This window comes from Patiria miniata, unplaced genomic scaffold (assembly GCF_015706575.1).
Source record: "Patiria miniata isolate m_02_andy unplaced genomic scaffold, ASM1570657v1 HiC_scaffold_23, whole genome shotgun sequence".
Taxonomy (NCBI): domain Eukaryota; kingdom Metazoa; phylum Echinodermata; class Asteroidea; order Valvatida; family Asterinidae; genus Patiria; species Patiria miniata.
In genome coordinates, this window is record NW_024037062.1 from 7,071,278 (window position 1) to 7,095,806 (window position 24,529).

General features: G+C 44.3%; 1 protein-coding gene across 1 annotated transcript; it reads right to left on the minus strand.

The window, feature by feature from the left end:
- Positions 1–1,958: 1,958 nt before the first annotated feature.
- On the minus strand, positions 1,959–24,102 carry LOC119731252 (solute carrier family 15 member 4-like). The gene is made up of 9 exons (XM_038204343.1): positions 24,049–24,102; positions 23,184–23,674; positions 22,221–22,428; positions 21,533–21,702; positions 18,951–19,168; positions 17,112–17,298; positions 14,502–14,702; positions 11,953–12,084; positions 1,959–2,245 (listed from the first exon to the last, which is right to left on the minus strand). Exons 2-9 carry the CDS (start codon positions 23,557–23,559, stop codon positions 1,983–1,985), a joined length of 1,755 nt encoding a protein of 584 aa, XP_038060271.1. The 5' UTR covers positions 23,560–23,674; positions 24,049–24,102; the 3' UTR covers positions 1,959–1,982.
- Positions 24,103–24,529: the final 427 nt, after the last annotated feature.

A 24,529-nucleotide genomic window follows, 5' to 3' on the forward strand; every position in this document is an offset into this window, starting at 1 on the left:
GTACAAAAATATATCAGCTTCACATACAAAAATGTGTCAAATGAATTATACCGTACTGCAGAAGATAGCTTAAACTTTTTCATTACAAATTCAATAAAAATTCCTTTGTTTATTTCTGGGTTTAAACTAAACTAACTAAAGGTTAATTTCAGACAATGCTGTGTTCTGGTTACTTATTCTTAGACATTTAGAATTAACATTCAACAATATTCTTTTCAGTTGAATTTCTTAACAAATACAAATACACATATATACATAAATATCAGTTAAAAAAGAATCAGTGAATTACATAATTTACAAAAATAAGGTGTGTTTTGTACAAGTATTTCATACTTCTTTGAAAAATTCATCATAGACCTACGTGCTCATGTGAAAGACGAGTAAATTATAACAATGAGTTGTATAGTTTGCTAAGAATTTCAAAAAGGAACCATATAGACCTTCATCATGCTGCCACCATTTCAGTCATGCTCCCTGTATCCAATAACAGTACTGAATGATGTTTTTTTTGTGCAAAAAGGTCCAGGCCATTTTTCCTTCCAGCCTCATGTTGGTTACGTTGATTTGAATGGGAAAAAAATCAAGATGGCCGCAACATGATAATGGTCTATTTATATTGCATAGCACTTTCACCCAGAGAATAAGACAAGGAAATTTCCCTTTTCTGGACAGTGTTGTTTGTTGCTCCCATAAAGGCATGATTTTCACCAGCCTCTGTCCATCTTATGATCAATTTCGAGGCACAATTTCCTTAAGACTGTAGCACAATATGAATCACTATGCATGTCTGCATGTGCTTGGGTTTGTAAACTGCGCGGATGTCATTCACGGCAGAAGCGGAAAAAAATGTTGCAACCTGATGCCACTTCCGCGATTGTGTACAAAGTCTATGGAGAGTCAAGAACATTTTCTAAGTATTTCCTCAGAGCCAGATTCATGTCTTATCATCATTTTGCAGTGAATGACCTTCATTGAGATGATATATGAAGAAAAAAGTGGCGTCAGGTAGCAACATATTTTCCGCAGAAGCTTCATGCTTTGGCACAAAACCGTTACCAGAATTTGGGGGTTTTGCTGTGGTTATTGTGTTTTCAGGGATTAGTTGTTGTTTTGTTAAATACCTGTTTGGGACGAAACAGGTTTTAGGGTCACTGCATGTAAATGGTGATATTCTTTGAACGGATTCAGCAATTTTACTATTTTTTTTTCAACTAAAAGTAGCTTACGAAATTGGCTTTCCAGTCATTGTGTTATGTGTTACATATTTTTTAAATATGAAATATATTTTTGGGGGTTAGGGTTTTGCTTTTTTAAGTTGACTTGCCCTGTATATATCGCAAATGGCGATATAGGTCAATAAGATTGCGAAACTGTCTCGGATATTGATGGATGGGCGTTATAGGCCCAATAACACAAGCTTAGTAACTATTATATAACTGACATACAGATCCTTGTCATTTGATTGGTGGGACTCACATCACGTTACATTCGTTATTGCTCCCATTCACGCAGGGGCTCAAAAAGTCTGATTCACCCATGGGGAATGGGAAATACTATTGAACAGTTAGGATCATCCTTGTAGCGCCTATTGTTCCAAAGAGCCAGCGCTACAGAGATGGGTTCAAACATTTTCCTGAAGGGGTGGTTTACAAGAGAGAAATTTTTCCACCAATTTTGTAGTGAAATAAAAGTTCAAATATATCAAGTGACACGGATCTTTATGTCAGTTATATAAAACAAATATTTAAATTGTGAAATGGGAGGAATATTATCGCTCGGCCTGGACATTTCCAGTTCACTCGGCTTCGCCTCGTGAAATGGAAAAGTCCAGATTTAACCTTGCGAGCATATTCCTCCCATTTCACTCTGAGCCATTCAATATTTGTATAACATACAAGAAATTTAAACACACATGTGAATGAAAGGCAAAAGTCCAAGGGAAAGGCAGTAGGTGATGGCAGAAACAAAAAGGCAACTTATTTCTATATCATTCCAGAATCACTCAAAAGGGGCGAGGTTTCAGACTGATTGCCCCCCTGTTTCTTCCTGCTAGATCTTTTTCCTCTCTCCTCAGGGTCAGGGGCTCGGTTGTCATACTGTAGCTCGGCATCCTCGACATAGATGTAGCCCCTTGCAATGAGCAGAAAACAGCCGAAGTCGATGGCCATGATCAGAGCTAGTAGAAGGAAGAAGTACTCAAGGTGACCTTTGTTGATTTCATTCGGGATCCAAGCCCCACCCGCACCTAAAAGCAAGTTAATTGAAATAGCAAAATTATTGTTAGTTTTGCTGATCTCAGGGTACCGGTGTAGCATATCTATTTATTTCTTGTTTATCCTGGGGAGACCTTTCAGTGGAACACTGTTTTTCAAAGGTGCCCAGCAGTTACAACAAGCATACGATAGTGTGGAGCAACGGTGTGCTTGCAGCGAGTTATTATTTATAGCGCGAGCAGCAGCGAGCTTGCGCAGCGCCCTCTGAAATTGGGTCTGTTCGCGTGTTCTAAAGCATGAGCTGATCACAGCACGTCGTTGAGTACGAACGTGAATTGGGGCGTCTCGTGGAGAATGAACGTGTGTGTGTGTGCGTTGTCGTGTTGCTGCACTGACGTGCTGACGACTGGGCGAGGACAGGAGGTTAGTAGCTGGAGACACACCGGGGATCTGAATTCATGGTCTGTGTGTTGCTACCTCGTGGGCTGTATCCATTGGGGCCTCGGGAGTCCTGCCGCCGGTAACTTGGGGTTGCCTAATAGGAAGTCGCAAAAGAGCGTGGGGGAGCGCTGCGAATAGTCCACCCTTGACGTAGGTGCCGTTTCATCCAGTAATTATTGTTGATTAACTCTTACATTCTAATTAAACCCAATAGAGAATGAAAAGAACTTGATTGTCGTTGTTGTCTGATGAATAAAGGTGTCAGTGTCTGTTCCTTCATCGTTTGTTCAGTCTGCCAGTTAGTGTCCCTCCCTTAAGTGAACACCCTTTGTACGTGTTGGCGGCATATGGCCTTCCGAACGGACGCATTCCCTAGGTCACCTAGATCACCGTCGTCTAGGCTTACCAAAGGTTTAGTCAGGAGGCCAGGGCGACTTGAGTAAGAGGAGCCCCGGTTCAAGCAGCTCCACATTGGTGTCAGAAGTGGGATAAAAGCGTACATCAGGAACCTTGAGGATAGAGGATAAAAGGAATGGAACTGCTGAATAAAGACATGATGGAGGAAAAACTTGCCATTCTTAGAATGGATGTCCAGAGAGGAGATGAACTTCTTCAGGAGGCCATTGAGGAAAGGCAGCGTCTGAAGGACGAACTAGAGAAGATAAAAGGGGAGTTGCTGGAGTCTACGCAGCGTGGACTGGAAATGACACCGGGAATTAAAACTCCAGAGTTGTTTTCGCTAACACAGAGGATGTCACCCTTTGGAACAGTGCCAGCAACACCAGCCAATACGATGGCAACCTCTGTGAGAGAGGAATGTACCTTGGAGACAACCAAGAAAGATGGACCTGCAGGAACGGTCTTTAAGGAGAAAAACACATCGGAGCCAGTCAAGGAGGACGTGGCTGAATCAGAGATCAAGTTAAGGAAACGGAACATTTGTCCGGATAGATTTAACGGTAAGGTGCCTTGCAAGGACTACAAGGCACACTTTATGGCCTGTTGTGTGGCCAATGGTTGGAACGATGGGCAAGCGAAGGTGCTTCTTGCTGCAAGCCTCCAGGGACCAGCCTTAAGTGTGTTGGGTTGCCAGCCGGAGGGTAGGAAATATTCCTTCAGGGATTTAATCAGCTCGTTAGACCAGAGGTTCGGCCCAGGTCAACAGGCGGAGTACCATTTAATGGGGCTTCAACATCGTCGTCAGGGTGAAAAAGAGACATTACAGGAGTTAGGGCAGAGTATCAGGGAGCTCTCTGCGTTAGCGTTTCCCGAATTCTCAGAGGAAGGAAGGGATCGATTAGCGAGAGGACATTTCATGGATTCAGTTGGAAATAGGCGATTAGAGAAGCGATTTTCAGGGCAAAACCAACATCCCTGGATGACTCAATTAAGGCATCTCTGGCTGCTGAGAGCTTCCACAAGGTGGAAGAGCAGAGAGCTGCAGATAAAACCAAGAAGTATACAAGAATGGTGGAAACGGAGCCAACCGTGGAGGCTACGGGAGAGGTTCCGGTTAATCAGGCAGTCGTAGATCGAGCTGTCCAGCAGATAGTTTCCCGTCTAGGGGAGAATGTTCCTACTGGGAGCAAGGAGACGAGACGACCTTTCGGACGCAGGAAGGCACACACTGAGGACGTGTGCCACAATTGCAGGTGGAAAGGGCATTTTGCGCGAGACTGCAAGAAACCGAAGGCCAGGAGATCAAGGATGTCGGGAAACGACATGCAGCCGTCTCAGGGACCTGTGAAACGGCTGGAAGAAGTCAAGGGTCAGACAAGTGCAAAGGAAGCCACCACTAAGGTGGAAGTGGATCATTAGACCAGGAGGTGAAGACCCACCAGGTACCGCTGGAGAGTGATGGACAACTGCGAGGAGAGGAAACCCTTAAGGAATCCCCCTTGAGTTGCGGGCAAGGAGGCTTGCCCACCCTTGAGGTGCCAGCCTTAAGGGAGACGCTGCGACAGGGAAGTGGACTTTTCGTACCTGCTGTGGTTAGGGGACTTAAGGTGAACATGTTGATCGACACTGGTGCTACAAACACTTTACTTTCTATGTAGACGTACTACAATATGTCACCGGAAAGAAGACCTACGCTGAACACTGAAGGAGTTGGAGTGTATGGTGCAGACGGAACATTAATCAAGACTATGGGAAGCGCCTGTGTAGCGGTCCAGGTTGGGAAGTCAGTGAGAGCAGTTTGTGTTGTTTTTGCACAACTGGAAGTCGAAGGAATCCTGGGAATGGATTACTTGATGCCGACCGATGGGAGGCTGGATTTTAGAAACTTGATGTTCACCGTAAATTGGGAGCAGATCAAGTGTCTTGACAGACAAGGCGCACATTTTTGCGCCCGAGTGATGGTTGAGGAGACGACCATCATGCCGCCTGGACACGAAGCTCTTGTGCCAGGCCGGGTTACAACTAAGGTAGCGGGAATAGGAGTACTCGAACCTGCAGATGAAGGTGAACTTTCGGGCAGAGGACTTGTAGTGGCAAGACTACTGGTGAAACCAGACGAAGGAAGGCTGCCAATTCGCGTATTTAATCCAGGACAGCGGCTGTGCGTTGTGAAGGCGAGCAGCATGGCAGGGTTCCTTACTGCAGGAACTACCTGAATATTTAAGGGACCTGTATAACAGAAGCACTGAAGGGGTCGACTCAGAGTTTCATCAACAGATAGCAGGGCTACTGAACGACTATAGTGACGTCTTTTCGAGGGATAAGGACGACATTGGGCACACTAACAGGGTGAAGCTTCGAATAGATACAGGCGATGTGAGGCCGAGACGTGAGAGGCCACGAAGGTTCCCTGCTGCAGAGCAGGACGAAATATACGGACAAGTTCAGGACTTACTCGAGGGAGGAAAAATTGAGCCTTCAAGCAGCCCGTGGGCTTCAAATGTAGTATTGGTCAGGAAAAAGGATGGGACCAAAAGGTTCTGCATTGACTATAGAAAACTAAATGCAATGACTGTGAAGGACGCCTTCCCTATCCCAAGAATTGACGACTCACTGGACGTCCTTGCCTGATCAGGCTGGTTTTCAACCCTGGACTTGACTTCAGGCTACTGGCAGGTAGCCCCGGACAACGAAGCGAAGGAGAAATCGGCGTTTGTTTTAAGGGGAGGGCTGTTTAACTGGCGTGTCATGCCCTTTGGCATGTGTAACGCGCCGTCAACGTTTGAGAGGCTCATGGAGTGAGTTCTCAGTGGCCTGCACTGGGAAATTCTTCTAGTATATCTGGACGACGTTAATGTGTACAGGAGGACAGTTTCTAAAGAGCTAAGCCTAATTCAGGGGTTTTCGGACATCGCCCGTCCCCTGCACCGTCTGACTGAAAAATCAAGGCAATTTGAGTGGACAGAGGAGTGCCAGGAGTCGTTTCAGGAACTTAAAGGACGACTTACTAGGGCACCGATTTTGATGTATCCTGATCCTAAGTTGGAATTCATCCTGGATACTGACGCCAGCGCTTTAGGGAACGGAGGAGTTCTGTCTCAGGTAAAGGACGGCCAAGAGAGAGTTGTGTCTTATGCCAGCAGAGTTCTAAAGAAAGCAGAACAAAACTATTGCGTTACGCGCAGGGAACTGCTTGCTGTTGTTAATTTTCTGAGGCAGTTTAGACAGTACATATATGGACATCGAGTCACAATCAGGACAGACCATGGAGCCTTGAGGTGGCTTCTAAACTTCAAGGACCCGACAGGACAAACAGCGCGTTGGCTGCAGATCATGGGAGAGTTTGACTTCGAGATAGTCCATCGGGCTGGGAAGTCACACCTGAATGCTGATAGCCTGTCACGCAGACCCTGCTCACAGTGCGGAAGGGACGAAATCAGCAGTGACGCAGATGAAGAGAAATCTGTGGAAAGAAGTGTTGTGATGGACACTTCGGATCAAGACGCGGAGGTTCGAGCAGACTTACGTGTGGTGGGGGTGCAACCCCAAATCTTAAAGGAAGGTTGGAGAAGGGCTCAGCTCGAGGACGAACAGATGAACTGGCTTATTCAGGCTAAGGAAGAGGCAGGCACACGCCCTGACTGGGAGATAGTTTCTCCAAAATCCATGGCTGCGAAGAACTACTAGCTGCAATGGGAACAATTGACAGTCCGACAACGGATCTTGCAGCGTCGGTGGGAGTCCCACGATGGACGGGAGGTGCATTGGCAGACTTTAGTGCCACAAGAGTATCGGGAGGAGATACTGCGGGAGATGCATGCAGGAAGGACAAGCGGTCACCTGGGTACAAAAAGGACCATGGCTAAGGTACGCCTTAAGTTCCATTGGTCAGGCTTGAGTGCTGATGTCAGGTCCTTCATTAGGCAGTGAAACTTGTGTGCGAAGAGAAGGTCGTCGAGCAAGAAGCGGAAGTCACCTCTACAGCAACATTTAGTTGGGTTACCTGTCGAGCGAGTGGCTATGGATATCTGTGGGCCCTTCCCTGTAACAACTAGTGGAAACCGAAACATCCTTGTGGTCGGTGATTACTTCAGTAAATGGTTTGAAGCGTATCCCATCCCTGATGAAAAGGCGGTCACCGTTGCGGTGCGATTTGTCGAGGAGTTCGTGTGCAGGTTTGGAGTTCCCAGGACGTTGCACACCGACCAGGGAAGGAACTTTGAGGCGAACCTACTTGCTGAAGTTTGTAAGATCCTTGGCGTAGAAAAGACTCGGACAACACCATACAACCCTAAATCAGACGGTATGTTCGAGCGCTTTAATTGGACACTAGTGAACATTGTAGCAATCATGATGAAGGACCAGGGAAACAAAAAGGACTGGGATAGAGAGTTGCCTTTTGCAACAGCGGCGTACCGTAGTACTCCACAGGAATCAACGGGGGAAATGCCCAACATGGTCATGCTTGGCAGGGAAGTTTCCCTTCCAATCGATCTGACAATTGAGGAACCATCTGCAGAGGAGACGCAAGACTTGGACTATGCCCAAGAGATGCGGATGAGGATGCAGCGATCTCATGACAGAGCCCATAAGTGCCTTGCAAAGAGTGCCAGGAGGCAGAAGCGCCACTACGACAGGAACGTCTGCAAGGAACAGTTCATCGAGGGCAAGTTCTGCTGGTTGTTTAACCCAGCGAAAAAGAAAGGGGTATCTCCAAAGTTGATGTGCAGGTGGGAAGGTCCATACCTGATACTGGACAAACTATCCGACGTGACTTATAGGATTCAAGGGAAGAGTGGGGGAAAGATGAAGGTTGTCCACAGCGACCGCCTCAAGCCCTATGAGGAAAAACTGTTGAAGCCTTGGGCCAAAAGGAGTAGTAGTCTGGAGAGAGAAAATAAAGTTTATCCAGAAACTCAGCTACAAGAGATAAGTGAAGTGAGCCAAGGTAGTGACCAGGAAAAACAGGCCTCACCTGAAGTTGAGTCACTTGAGGAAGCCAATCTCCCTGAAACAGAGGAGTTAGCAGAAGCAGATGCGCTGATGGAAAGTAAGGAGTCAATTCAAGAGAACTTGATACCGGAGGCACAGGCGGGACATGTGCAACCCTCAGTACCGGCTAGAACTGAAACAGCACCTGCGGCAGCAGGGCAAAGCCCAGCGCGGGCGAGAAAGAACCCACTGCGCCAGCGGCGGCCACCTCAGCGATATCGTTAATCAAAGATTCAGATGATCAGAATTACATAAGTGACGTAAGCAGGACAAATTCAAGGGGGGGATGTACAAGTATTAAGGAGGCTTACCTTAGTGTTTATTTTTCGTTTTGCAGTTGAAAAATCTAGTGAAGGATGGACAAAGGAAAGGAGTGGAGTCGACCCAAGGACTGGGACACAGTACGACTTCTGAAGTGTAAGAGTGCGGTGACACCTTCATAAATAAGAGGAGGTTTGACAAGCATGCGAGTAGTCATGGGTCAAGGCAGATCCTCTTCTTCTGCTTGAAGTGTGAGCGGGGCTATACGAGGAAGGATAATCTGAAGGTGCACTTCAATCACCACCCTTCATCTCTGGATGACTTGGCCAAGATCTACCCGGAGACGGAGGAAGAACACAAACGTGGAAAGGCTAATGCAGGGAGTAGGCAGGCTAATAAGGAGCGACAGAAGGATTGCCCTGACAAGCGCCGAGCTTCAGACATGACGGAGGATAATGGGAGGCCCAAGGGGAAGCAGCCGAAGGCGGCAGAAGAGTCTGAAACGGGAACAGAGGAGCCGTCGACCGAGGATGCCTTTAAATGGCCGGTACCCTTAACTCCTGGGCGGATGGAGACCGCAGACGCTCCTGAGTTGTCCCTTTCCCCGGCATCATTGTCGTTGGTCGATCAGTGCCTTAGCCAACAGCCGCAATCCTTGGAACACAGATCTGGTGGAAAGCCGAAGGGAATGATGTCCATGGTTCAAGATCTGAAGTCCAAGAGTGGAAGTGAGGACGAGGAGGATGTGCGTGTTGTGCTTCATGGTGAGCCGAGTAATATCGCAGCCGGATCCCCTTCCCAGAAGATTAGCCTTCGGCGAGTCCTTGAAGGAAGTTCCCTGAAGTGTAAGGAGAAGAAGCACCACATCAATTATCCTGCAACTGGTGTTGCGCAGGGTACCTCATCTCCCAAGCCAGCCTCAGCCAGAGTGTTCAAAATCCGTGGAGATGAACGTGGGTCACAGCGTGCAGTACCTGTCAGCACCCCCGACTTGGAGATAATGATGGCTGGAAAGGTCCGGCATGTCAAGATGGTGCACACATCAAGGTTCCAGAACGGTGTCAAAGTTTCTGAAGAAATCACTGAGAGAACCTACGAGGTCAATTTCACTGCCGGTTTTGTTCTTCAGTAGCTACGTATCTGCAAAGTCATCTTAAGTTTCATCTTGATTAAGAACCTTAAGAACTGCAAATTAAGTTTTGTTTTCATGACCTTAAGGGCATGATTTATTTATAGTTGTTGCTTGACTAAACTGTTGTTTAGAGTTACTTAAAGTTTAAAGTAACTGAAACCCTTTTTGTAATTTAAGACTCTTAAGTCAGAGTTGTGTTTATAAACATGAGAACCTTTTGCGTGTAAAACAGATTTTCATTGTATAAGGTATATGGATGTTTGTGAGATCTTATTTAAATCATTTTGAGAGTCAAATAGTGAACTGAAATTGCCAGCGAAGTAGATGTTTACTTAAGTATTCCTGCAACTGTTTACCTCAAGTTCATTACCTTAAGTGACTAGAGTTGTGTCAAAGTTTCAACTTACCTAAAGTTTATTACCTTAAGTGACCAGACCTTACCCTAACTTACCTTAAGTTTCACCTTCACCTTAAGTTTATTGCCTTAAGTGAACATTATTTTGACAATTATTGTTTCATGCTAGGAGCAAGCACATCCTTTGCTTTTAGTTATATCAGTTTTGAAGACCAAGGACGGCCTGAACTTGAGGGTGAGGCTGTGTGGCGCAACGGTGTGCTTGCAGCGAGTTATTATTTATAGCGCGAGCAGCAGCGAGCTTGCGCAGCACCCTCTGCAGTTGGGTCCGTTCACACGTTCTAAAGCATGAGTTGATCACAACGGACGTGAATTGCAGTGTCTCATGGAGAACGAACGTGTGTGTGCGTTGTCGTGTTGCTGCACTGACGTGCTGACGACTGGGCGAGGACAGGAGGTTAGTAGCCGGAGACACACCGGGGATCTGAATCTATGGTCTGTGTGTTGCTACCTCGTGGGCTGTATCCACTGGGGCCTCGGGAGTCCTGCCGCCGGTAACTTGGGGTTGCCTGATAGGAAGTCGCAAAAGAGCGTGGGGGAGCGCTGCGAATAGTCCACCCTTGACGCAGCTGCCGTTTCATCCAGTAATTATTGTTGATTAACTCTTACATTCTAATTGAACCCAATAGAGAATTAAAGAACTTGATTGTCGTTGTTGTCTGATGAATAAAGGTGTCAGTGTCTGTTCCTTCATCGTTTGTTCAGTCTGCCAGTTCGTGTCCCTCCCTTAAGTGAACACCCTTAAGGAGACTACTTTGTACGTGTTGGCGGTATATGGCCTTCCGAACGGACGCATTCCCTAGGTCACCTAGATCACCGCTCGTCTAGGCTTACCAAAGGTTTAGTCAGGAGGCCAGGGCGACTTGAGTAAGAGGAGCCCCGGTTCAAGCAGCGCCACAATAGTATAAAAACAGAACAAGCAATAAAAACATTACAAAGATATAATCAAGAAGATTAATAAACAGTAATATGAGACAAGGCTGATCACGGTTGTTACATTGGCCTTGTTGGTAGTATGGACTTGTTGGTGGTATTGCGCATGCATAAGTATGATAATTGGGAGAGTGACGTGCGAGAGTGATGAGTCTGATTCTCATAGGAGTCAGATTTTTATGCGAGACCAGCTTTGTTTCCTCTCTGTACCATTCTCACTGACTGACTCACTGACTGAAAGACTGTCACATGTGTGCGCTGGGCAGTGCTATCATATAGGATTACAGTGGAATGTCGCTATACAGAACACCGCTACACCGAACATTCGGTTATACCTGTACGTAGTCTGGTTCTTTGACCCCACACAAAATGAAACAGAGCACTTTATAGATGTCGGGGAACTGTAAGGTCAGGGAACCAGTTAAGCTGGCTTATACCTGTTGATATACTTTTCAATGGTATGACGTGGCGACGAGGAGTAATATGGTCGAATCACTTCCAGGTTGTTCAAAATAGTGCCACAATCAAATAAAAACACATTTTTACCCCAAAAATCCATGTTGCTGATCATCAAACAATTAAGGGAAGAGATAAATTTCAATGACGTCATCACTGGCCCGAAGAAATTGTCAGCAGAGGCAACATTTTTGACGTTTTTTTTAGTGTGGCCGGGCACCCCAGCTATTTCTCTGTGTATGGGTCGATAGGTGAGGGTTGAAAGGTCATGCATAAGCACGGGCTTGTCAAGTATCAAGCTATTTTGGTAGTTTTGGTGAAAAATGAGATATTGAAATATTATTAATTACCAACTTACGTAACTTGTAATTCTTTTATTTGAAGGCCAATTTTGACCATTTTTGCTGGATATAGATCGGAACTTATATTCATTGGGTGGAATTCCCGGATGAGACGTCCTCTACTGGGAGATATTCATTCATAAATTTCACTATGCAAATTTCAAAAAAACATCAGGTATTTCTAATCAAGGATGAAAGGGTGCTTTCTGCTGATTTGTACAATTGAAAAGGGTTAGTACATGGCTATTACAGCGCGGCAGGATTCAAACAGAGTCAGCGGTTGAAATACTATTTACAAATAGCGTGGCTAGTACCGTAGGCCTACATGTATGCAATCACAAATATTTGTCTTCATGTTATCTAACTTACTTGAGGTAATAGCATTGACGATAGTGACCAGCAGTGAACCGATGTAGCTACCTAGGCCTGATGTTAGCAAGAAAAGCCCCATGACCACTCCTTGCATTGCTTTGGGTGATTGAGAGTACGCAAACTCTAGGCCTGCAAAGACAACAACATTTGCAACAATAAAAACCATAACAAAAATAATAATAGAGATTTAAATATAGAATAATAAATACTTAAGACAGTTTACCCATTCCTATTAGTTAAGAGCCAGTCACGTACGTGGGTGGTTTTAAACAGTTAATAAAACACCGGCTGGCTGGTTTTAAACACTTTTTCGGTGTCACATGAAACTGACTTTTTTGACATGTGGTCACAATCTTCACTTATTAGGCATGCACAATACTATCAATGAGTCCGTATTTCATCAAGTCCTAAATTCACACTACAACTGGCACTGCCGCATTCTGCACTGCAAATCTCCATATAAGGAGATTTTTGGTAGCACTCATGAGAGGCAAATACCATAAACATAGGTAGAGGGGTGTTTCAAAAAAAATAAAATTTTTCAACAAATTCATTGGAAATTTATAATTTTTACTTTTGGCTTTTTGACCGAAAGGTAGATAAATGAATGATACAAATAGTGAGTAACTCAGAGTGGAAAGGCAGGAATATTATGGCCAGGTAAAATCTGAACTTTTCCCTATTCATGAGGCAAAGCCAGTGAACTGCAAAAGTCCAGATTTTACCGAGCGATAATATATTCCACCCATTTCACAATTAATAGCCACTCACTATTTGTTTTATATAACTGACATATATAACTAACATATAGATCCTTGTCATTTGATTTATTTTAAAATAAATTTTAAATGATTTCAAATCTTTTTACATCACGAGGTAAAGCATTCAACAATTGTTTTATGACATACACCTCAGCAGATTCTGTTGGTTTTAATATTTAAAAATTATTGAAATCTAAATACAGTTAAAATTATGTTCTATTTCAATACAAAATTGGTAAAAAAGTATGGGTATTTCTCTCTTCCAAAACACCCCTTCACAAATTGTTTGAACCCAACTCTGTAGTGCTGGCATTCATCAAAACAGCATTTTTTGGTGACCTATGCCTCAATAGTGTAAAAGAAAGGTATTGCACCTATTATTCTACAGTCACGTCATGAATTCAGACCCCAAAAAATAATTTTTTGGGTGACCTTTGACCTCCATTTCCCTTTTTGTTTAATTGGCAGACACAACATGATGCAACAGGAATCAAAGTCAGTGGGACTTTTTGCAATGGAATATGTACAATGTCAAGCACTATTCACTTTTGTTTCCAGATGGACTTGGGTAACCACACTTTTAATCTTTTTTTCCACACCCATTGGTCACTGTTAGAGTGTGATGCTTGTCCAATGTGCCTCTTATATTGCGCCTGCGTCTGCCCTTAAAAAGGGAAATGGAGATCAGAGGTCATAACAAAATTGTCTTTGGGGTCTGAATTCATCATGACATGCAGTAGAATAATATTTAAAATACACCTCTTTTGCACTATTACGGGTCATGACAAAGTGGCATTTGGAAGGGTAAATATGATAAATAGCGGCAATTAGGGTATATACAAAGTTCATTGACCTCTTGCAGGTCACCAGAGGTCAGATGTGAAATTTGTTTCACAGCATGAGCAATTGACAGCTAGACCTGGGTCTTCAAAAAGTTGGGGTTTCAAGAGTAAATCTTATAAATAACCAGAGGTCACAAAATGTTCCCATATTGGTCATCATTTTCATTAATGAAGACCTACAAGTATGACGTAGACCGGGTCATAGGAAAGTGGTGTTTTCAAAAGGTCATTGACCTCTGACAGGTCACCAGGGTCAGATATGAAATGCCTCCATATCTGAAAAAAATATGATCGCAAGAAGATCTGACATGCGAAGTTTCATGCTTTTATCACAAAGTGCACAATTCTGTGCACAAACTGGAAGACTGCCATAGCCAAATATTACGCTTCATCATGTACGGGTTGTGCAGGATTTCATGATGTTTTCATTATTTTTTTTCTTGGAATATTAATTCTCCATGAATCCTTGTAAAATAACAAAATTTAGCCTTTTTCCATGACTTTCCATAGCTTAATAAATGTCATGCACTAAGTACAATTACTTAAATGTCCATTGTGAAAAATCAATGTACTTGACTTAACCCTTACCCTACTAGACCCTCCAACGCATGCCAATATGTGCCTCAAGAAAATCTCCTATGTTTTTTGCATGGCCCTCCAATATCTGCCATGTCATTTCAAGGGTAACTGGACAGGCACTCCAATACATGCCACAGAGAACAATGAGAGTCCTCTGATAACATAGTGCGTGCCCCCAGCTGGTCAGTATCAGGCACCCTCCAGGGCCTCCAACTCCTGCCAATTGGAGCCTTCACTGTTAAGACAAACTATCTGCCAATAAACTGCAGCTGGAGGGCATTGGCATAACCAACTGACATGCAGTAAACTACCCTCAGAGAGTAAGGGTTAAACACTGGTTGTTCGACCCCTACTTTATTTGTACCTGTAATGCTTGTGAAAACCTCACTGGCTCCTATAAACGTGTACTGAGGAACCTGTGCAAAGACGGACAAGTCCGACGCATTGAAAGCCTTGCCAGCAACTTCCTGCTGGAAGTAGCCATACTCCTTGATGTTTGCTTTCCGGCCAAACTCGACTCCAGCTGCCAAGATCATGGAAAAGACAGCTAGTGCCATGCCAATACCTGCAAGGTTACAAACAATGGAAAACAAAAGCAAAAACAGAGAGATGTGTATGAAACAATTAACAGTAATAATAATATAGGTGGAGTGCCGTGGCCTAGTGGTCTAAAGGATTAGGACGTGCTGGGTTAAAAGATTAGGACGTGCTGGGGTGGTATGGAGAAACAAGCAGCTCCATTCCCACTGAAATATGCGATCCTTTAGCATGGCGTCTCAACATCAGCCTCTCCTAACCAAATCCTACTGTCTGGCTTCTCGTGCCAACCCCGTTTTGACTAAATGACAGAGGGTGAAAGCGTGCTCCTGCAGGGGTTGCCCTTAACTTTTTTTTTGACTGGCCAGCCGGACCAGTTGGCTAGAATTTTGACTGGTCCGCCAGGTTTTTGACTGGTCCGTCTTATACAGCGTGTACCCACCAGTTACTCAGTTTCACATAAGTCATAACTAGACTATAGTCAACACCCATGTCACCTGAGCAATAGAGGTCTATTTTCTTCCTCCATGATCTGAGGCCGCAAAAAAAATATAAAGTTCTGCCTCAGATTACATGTCTTTTAAAAATAGGGTTGGTCGGTCGAATTTTTTGGGGGTTTTTTGGCCAATTTTTTTTATGCAGCTTGAAAGGGGTATTCAATTAGGCCTCAGTAGGCGAAGTCTTAGCCTGATTTATTTTCATTGTACTACGAACAAGGGCGGATCCAGAACACATTTTTTGGGGGGGCCAAAAAAAATTGTGGTCCCCCAAAAAAGTGGGTCAAAAAAATTACGGCGTGGGGTTCGGGGCCCGCTTAAGTAAGTAAGAAACCAAATAAATACAACAAGCATTTTTTTGACGCAGATTTTTTCAGCTGGCCAGCCGGACCACTTGGCAAGGTGTTTCAGCTGGTCCGCCAGCAATTCAACTGGCATTTGGCCAGCGGACCACCGCTTAGGTCGAACCCTGTCCTGACGCTATAACCAGGTGCTCCGGGTAGATGGAGCTCGTTAGCCGTGGTTGGTAGTCCATCTAGGAGAAGGACAACTCTAATTCCAAACCTGGGCGGAAGGAGCTCGTCAGCCTTGGCTGGCAGTCCACCTTGGAGAAGGACAACTCTGATTCCACACCCGGGTAGGTAGAACTCGTAAGCCTTGTTCAGCAATCTGCCTAGGAGAAGGTAAAGTCCGATCCAAAACCCATGTGGTGCCTACGTGCTGGCGACCTCCGAACAACCAGAGCTCTCGGCAAGGCACTGCAGCGCTGTGACAGCGCTTTGCACAAGTTTCAACATCACTTTCACATATTGGAATGGAGGCTCATCAAAAGTCCTGGGGCGATGGATTCACAAACGAGTGGGGCAGGCTCAGACTGGCTGGAAGCCTCTTGTTCCTATCTGCATGTAGGCGGGCTCAGAAAGATGGTCGACGGAACCTGGGACGGAACAGCAGTTTCCTTCGGCAGCTACCGAGTCGACTGAGCAGGCCTGATCAGGATTCGCGCTGCTCACCTCATACGAGGAGGGGCCTAGAACAGTTGGCCTAAAAATCGCCTGTTCCTCCTTCTCTGGCCAGATTGCCCCATTTGCCGGAGTGTATCATCATGCGGTCGAAATACAAAAGGAAATAAAAATAAAGATATTTCGATGAAGGCTCTGAACGTTGCTACGTGGAACGTTCGCACACTCCTCGACAACGCTGAACTGCACCAATACAATATCGCCATCGCCGCCCTCAGCAAAACCCGACTCTCCGACAAAGGCTTGCTTGCGGAAGTCGGCGAAGGATACACGTTATTTTGGAAATGCCGCCCAGCCGGCTCCCCACGCATCCACGGGCACTTTGTTGTTTTTGTCACTGCCTGAATTGCCAGTTGGCATCAGCGAGCGCCTGATGACGCTTCGGTTTCCACTTGTGGAAGGCTGTTTCATCACCTTGCTCAGCGCATACGCACCAACCCTTGTATCATCTGACGAGGAGAAGGCTCTGTTCTATGGCGCCCTTCCCTCTGCTGTACAACATGTCCCCCAGACTGACAAAGTGCTGCTACTCGGTGACTTCAACGCCTACCGGCCGTGTGTACTCCCCAGGGAATTGAGAAGGTTTCAGGAGTGTTTGCCCGTTGAAACAGGGGTAATAATAATTGTAAAGCGCTTTGATATCCCATTATTAGTAAAAGCCTGTTATTAGTATTATTTTTATTCACAATGCCTTTGCCCTACTGTTAAATGATGACCTGTTTGCAAAGTTGCTCTCTCGTGCTCTTTAGCAAACTTGTGGAAAAACTTTAAGCGGATAACAGACAGAAAAGCATGCGCAGTATGAGGTTAAGGAGCACAACTTGTGTAGAGTAGATCATATTGGTGCATCTGTTTTGTTTGAAGCAACAAAAGTGCTCAAAACAGTCTTTCAACCGCATGAGGAGATACGGTCTTTACCTATTCGCTTCAGTTTGGTGAGAGGATATCCAATTCTTGCCATGAATGGGTAGAAGATACGATCCACGACGGGAATCATGACAAGAATAATGGCGACATCAAAGAGGTTGAGAGCAGCCACTGGGATAGTGAAACCGCTGTAGACCAGACGCATGCGTTCGCCTTGTAGCAAATAGGTCGTTGACATCTGGAGACAATTCAACACAATGACACGATGATTTACATGTACAATAATTGAAAATAAGCCAGTTCGGTATTTCAACTGCATGCGTGCACATCCAGATGTCAGGATTTTTCTTTCGGGATAAACAATTGCCATATGTGCCCAAAATCAAGGCAAGTACCAGCAAAATTCAAGAGATTGTATTGTTCTGAAGTATGCACAAAATTCCAGAAAGTTTGGACCGCGAAGTGATTTTAGTGTTCTGTATGCCCCAACTTTTGGGGCGAACGAAAATATCCATCATCTTTTTGATTGCATGAAAAAACTTGCAGAGTGCAGATTAACTACTGCGTTTATCCCAAAGTAAAAATTGTGGAATCTTGTTATGCACATGCGCAGTTGGAGTACCGAATTGGCTTATTACAACTCATAAACATTGTGAGAACAAAAGTTATGGCGTTACGGCCCATCAAATGGAATTTTTTACTATGGAAATGCTATATTGTTTTTCTCAAACATGACTTTCAAACTGCACACTAGTTAAGATCATAATTGTGATCTTTAGGGTTGTCCATTTCAGATAATTTGGAATTTGATTATTCAAAACTGCATTTGACCCATAGAGCTATATTCAATTACTAGAGCACTCACTCTTCATTCTTGCGCGGAGAAGCTTTGAAGGGGCTCTGGGCGCAGGCATTTTGAATGTATGTGCGTGTTTGTAGAACACAATCAAAATAGATGGATTGATTTTTTATAAGTGTGCTCTACATGTAAGGCGCAAGTAGAAGATACGCAAACAACTTAAGAGCGTCATGCTGGTTCAAAAAACGTCACAGCGAAAAGCATCTGCAGCGGAGGGACACGCACACGTTGCGCTGTTTGCGTAGAGCAAAATGACACTTTCATTTGCTGATCGGTTTTGGGCGTGTCGGTTTCGATGACGCACCGATATGGAATACAAACGCAGATATGCAAATAGACGTACAAAATACGTACAACATTTCTAGTTCTCCATATGTTTGTGATGCGCCCAGCAGGCATCACTTTGTACACGAGTTAGCACTCTAGTAATTCAATATAGCTCTATGATTTGATCTAACATTGCAACTGCATTGCAACTGCAACTTTACCAAAGGTACATGTACTACATCACGCGGGAACAAGGCAGGGATAGTTACATAGCATGCATGTATGCATAGAACATTCTTTTCATTGAGAGAATTGCAGGTGGGTACGATAATTTTCAAAACGTACTGGCCTGATATTCAATTGTATGCCTGGCTAGAACATTGCAAATACTGCAGATGAGTGCGGTGACTTGTCAACATGGTAAATTCAATCATCCCTGCGTTTTAATCTTGCCCTTTCACTGCAAGCAATAGTGTTCCTAGCGCTATCAACAAATACTTGCCGAACTTACGAACCGACCATTTTAGTTCGGTTCGGGTTCGGTTCGGTTCGGATTCGGCGGTTTGGCTGCAGCACTAGCAGTAAACATCATTTTAAAAAATGAAAAATCACACTGCGCACGCACTCAAGAGATCCAATCATTGGCTTTAAATGTGAACTAGCCACCGGTCCCCATATAATGGGAGCGGGAAGCAGTCAAGGATTGGGACTGGCTGCATCAGTGGAATTTAAAAATTCCAGACTTGAACTAAGACTATACTCACCTGGAAGTACACAGTCCAATAAAAGATGATGACGATAAAAACTGGTATAATTCTTCCCAAGGACCTGACTTCGTCCACTTTGAGGTCTGGGAAGTGACCACCGAAGCTGTGCTTGGCGCGATCCAGCCAGGATGTCATCTGGTCTTTCCTGGCGTTAGGCTTCCTGATTCTTGATAGAGCCTGCCAGATGATTTTGGCGACAGTTGTGAACACGCTCCCTTGAAAGATAAAAAACAAAACTAATTGGGAAATCTTGGACAAATACTAGTACAGTTTTTTAGAAATATCAAACATGGACCAATTGGTAGTGTGCCAACATATGGCTGGATAGCTCAGTTGGTAGAGCCAATATCTGGCAGGCCTGCACGACAAGGTCACAGCACATTGAGCACTACAATATGCTGCCTCACAGGCACAGAATGGGGAGCCAGCATCTCTACACAATGTACTTCTAGATCTGTCCTGGCCCTGGACTACGCTCCCACTGACTATTGTGCACCTGTATGGTCTAGGAGTGCTCACACGCACTTGTTAGATGAGAGCCTAAACAACACGCGCTGTGTCATCACTGGCTGCATGCAACCAAGCCCAGCGGAAAAGCTCCCAGTCCTAGCAGGAATGTCACTAGCTGCCCTGAGAGGGAAAACCCACATTATGGCATTGCCTTGCCGTGCGTTCAATCAAGACCACCTACTCCATCAGGTCATCACTGAAGAAGCTGGACAACCTCGCCTCAGATCAAGGCATCCACTCACACCGGAGGCATAGTCAGTGCTCCCAGCCTCCCACAGGCACACACGAAGACAACAACATCCAATGGACTGCCAAATGGACTGTGGAGTATCATGGCCTAGTGGATAAGAACACCGGAATCATGTGCTCTGGTGTTTCAGAGGCAACAGTGGCATGGGTTCGAGCCCGCCGGGTGGACACTCGTACCCTTGAGCAAGGCACTTAACCATTGCTTCATCCTTCGGATGGGATGTTAAGCCGGAGGTCCTGTGTGTTGTTAGCCTATTGCACGTAAAAGAACCAAGTAACACTTATCACTAAGAGACGAGATTTGCCCCAATGTTTCTGGTCTCCTGTATAAACTCCCACGCTGAGTATTTAGGAGATGAACCAACCAAGATCCCAAAAAAATTAATGGTGGCAGCAGTGGCACCTGTCATCATCACCCCTGAGGAGCTGCACCTCCATGCCATCAGAGTGCTCTCCTGGCTCAGACCTCCCCCGACGCTCATGGGTGAACCTAAACCACCTGCTAACTGGAGTGGGACGTTCCAATTCCAATATGACAGATTGGGCTTTACACTAAGCCCGGCATGCAAATGCCGAGCAGAAGAACAGATGGCGAACGACATCATCTGTGAGTGCTCTCTCCAGCAGCCACCCAATGGAGCCCAAGGTTTGGCTGATGTTGATGTTCCCACAAAGGAATGGCTGCTCAATACCAAACTTGAGAGCTAAGCCTACACCACTGTTGGTACTATATAAAAGAAGAACCTAGATGACGTTGTTGTTGTAGATATGCAATAAACCACCGCCGCGACAACCCCCACCGCTGGAGGGCGTTATCACGACAAACCGGTATCGCCCACAAACCGCCAGAAATGTCATCTTGGTAATCTTGTAGTTGTGTAATGCGCGTCCACCTGTTTGGCCTAATACATGCAGTGCACATTCAAAACCTTTCGTAGTCCAAACCAAATTCTTAAATTTCTTCCATGCAGTGCGCAGCATACACATACGTACAAGATGCAGCAAGACTTTTGTGCAACTTCACTGGGCAGCTGTTTTGTGGTATGTAGTCGTGGTAGTACGGGTGGCAATTGCGTGCAGAAGTAGTGCATGTGCACTCGTTTCCCCTCTTTTTTCGGGAGGGGGGGATTTTTACAAGCTTCCCTAGATGTTGTTGCTGGTGGTAACGCCCTCTCATGGCAGCGACTTATCATGTATCAAACCACAACAACGTCTTGCCTGTATACTTGTTCAAACCCACTCCAGTCAATTTCTTTGTTATAAAGAAAATTCAACTTAAAGGGAATATACATCATTTGCTTTTGCTGTAATTTTCAGAAATGGATGGAATTGGGGGGTTGGAAATATATAGCAAATATAGTTACACTGACTTTTTTGAGGTTTTGGGTTCGAAAATGCTATAAAAACCAAGAAAAACAATCATTTTCCTGTAGTCTGGCTCCCTGACTCCATATAAGAAGAAACAGAGCAGTTTACATACATTGGTGAATTGTAAGGTCAGGGAACCAGTCTAACTGGCTCGTACCCGATCATAGGTTTGTAATCGATTGCAAACAAGTGCGATGGTCAATTGGGGCCAGTATTTGAAAAAAGCCAGTTTTTTCCAACGCTGATCGGCCGATCAGCGTTGGAAATTGATACAAAAATACCACTTTTTTTTTAAATGACAGTATACCAGGTGCCATGATTTTACAGGATGCTTTACACTGTCATTCACTAACAGTCCAGCAAGGTATTTCAAAATGATTTGGTAGTTTTATTTTTTGATGTTTGCAAATGTTGTATTTTCCCTTTAAAGAAAATTACTCAAGTTTGCTGACCTTCAGGTGGCCTCATGCGGTACCACTTTCGGCCAATCAGAAGCATGATGATCGCCACGACGATGGAGGCTGCTGGGATGGCATATCCCACATCGAATCCGATCTCCTGCTGTACGTAGACCACAGCAGAGAAGGAGACAGCCGAACCCACATTGATGAACCAGTAGAACCTTCACATGAAAAAGTCCAAAATTGACAATTACTGAGCACGGTAAAATCAAATTGCAAAGTGTAATACCGTAGCAGCTGTAACACTAAAATCTCTGCAGGAACGATGGTTTTGTTCATAAATAACTACATCAAAACAACATGTAACGACATATTTGTCTTTTGATTTACAGTTTAAATGAACTTCTATTTAAATACACAATTGGTGGGCAGTGTATTTATCTCTCCAACTAAAACCACCCCTTCAGGAAACATTTGAACCCAACTCTGTAGCTACTGGCTCTTGAACAGTAGCGCTATGCACAACGCGCACACCAGCATGCATTTGCTCACAAATATCAAACCATGGAACAAGAATGATCCTAACTGTTGAATAGTAAATCCCATTCACCATGGGCGAATGCAGCCAACCGTTGGACACTATTGTCAAGCGCCTTAAGACCAAGGCTAGGGTGAAGCATACAGTTAGTGGCATTGAATTAATCCATCAAAACGGTAACCTTCCACGTCACAATCTCACCAATTGAAGAAAGATTTGACGGGACCCTCTCCAAGATCATCCAACTGTTGAGCTCCGAACGGGCCCACGTTGGATTTGATGCCGCCTGTACCGATGGCAATGACGGCTAGACTGAATAGGAAGAAGCCTCGCTTTTGGCCCACGGTCAGCCCTAGGTGGGGGCCATACTGGGTAAAATCTATGGAGATGATGGGCAACATGGTCGTGCCTTGATCAAAGAAATAGAGAAAAGACACCAAAATTAATTTTTCAAATTGCTGTTTTTTTAACAATAGCCTGCAATGGATAAGAACCTCATTAGTATTCGTGAGGCTTAAAAAGATTGATGGGTATTGCGCCCGCCAGTGTTACAATTGTCAAAATTGCACGTAGTCAGACCTATTTTTCCAATTTTAACGAAAAGTAATGAACATATCACAACGACTTTTAGCACACACGTGGATCATTATAGGGGAAATAATCCTTCTTTCTCCTTCCAAACCGGAGAAATTAATTTTCAAAGATTTCACCTGCCAACATGACCATGTCTGTGAACATGTAGTTTCATTCAAAATAGTGTAACGTATACCTTTAGAAATCGTTCTTCGCAACCATAATTATGGCCGACATGTACATGTATGTACATGTATGTCAAATGCCACACTTTTGATGAATGCTTCTTTCACACGTTTTGAGTTAGAACGTCCACAAGGAAAATTAGCTCAAATTTCTTCTTACACGTGTTCTTTATACTATTGTATGGTGAAAATATACATACATACTGGTGCATATGTAAATCCAGATCAGCAGCCAGTTTAGGCTCTTGCATGTTTAACTGGATCAGTTACTTCGATTTCAATTATTCAAATAATATTCGAGTCCAAGTTGTAAAAATCGAGTACTAAATTATTTGAAAATGCACAGCCTCATTTGATCACTTGTAAACACAACAAACATGGGTAAAAAAGAAGTTAAAACTGATACCTATGCAATAAATGAGGCCTGCTCCAAAGATAGCATTGTATTTCCCTGATACGGAGTCAGCAATCCACCCACCGACGACCGGCACAAAATAAGACGTTCCTGTGAAGATGAAAGTAACGGTGGTCGCGTCGGCACTCGAGAATTTCAGCTCGTTGGTGCAGTAGAGCACCAGGTTTCCAGCAATGCTGTAGTAGGTCAGCCGCTCGCACAGCTCTAAGACCAATATGCATAGAACCACGCCCAGACGATCTCGTTGGATGCCGAACAGTGTTCTAGCAGGGGCCGGGAAGTCAATCTCCACGCTTGATGTCGTTTCGCTTTCAGGTCTCGCTGGAGTTTTCAAACTCTCGTCAATTTCTTGATAAACGGTGGACATTTTGGTGCATGTGGCTGACGTTGACGCGCCCACACTTCGAGACAGCGTTTTTCTTATTCAGTGCAGCGTAAGCCGTATAAAACTCAAGACATCTGTGAAGAACCTAACGACTAATCTGTAAAATACAAACAAACAAAATGTAAATTAGTTTCAAAGTCATTCCAACATGTTTAAATTGGGGCTAAAACTTCATTTAGTCTTCGCAGTTCACAAACAAATATCAAAGAACCAGTTTTGACTCCAACAATAATGTGACACCAAACTTCCACTTTTCGGCGAACTGTCACAGCAAATTTTCCTGGGAAAATCAAAGCAAGATACATTTTTTTATCTAGTAAAACAACAACAGAGAAAAACATAGCCTACATAGGGAAAAAGCTATCAGGTACAATGTACTGTATTAATCCTTCTTTACAAAAAGAAATAAGCATGACAAAAAGACAACAACTTTTTAGACAAAAATTAGCAGGAACATTTACCCATACGTACATTTCAGAAGAGAAAAATACAACAAATGTTAAACAAAACAGCAGTTGCAAGATGTAGTGATTGAGGCAGTGCGAACATGATAAACAAGATTGGGTGACAAATGACTGCATCATGTGATATAAGCTGGAGTCACATGAGGATAAACCAGGAAGTAAACAACATTCAATTCCCAAAACCACAAGCACGAGACCTTGAAACCAAATACAATTGCAGGGAATAAGTTGTAAGTTCAAAGTACATTCACACATGGTTTACTTTACTCAGAGTAACCATAAAAACATGGGCACGGCATTAAAAGCACACAAGTGGACCAGTTTAAAGTTGCATTCCCCGATTTTCATCCTGAAAAATAGATTTCTTTTCTAAATTGCTATTTTTTTTAACAATACAAATGTTATTCACTTTGGACATGTTGGAAGGGGACGTGACATTGACCTAGCTTGAGTAACTCCAGCTAATAAGCTGATCAGGAATATTTACA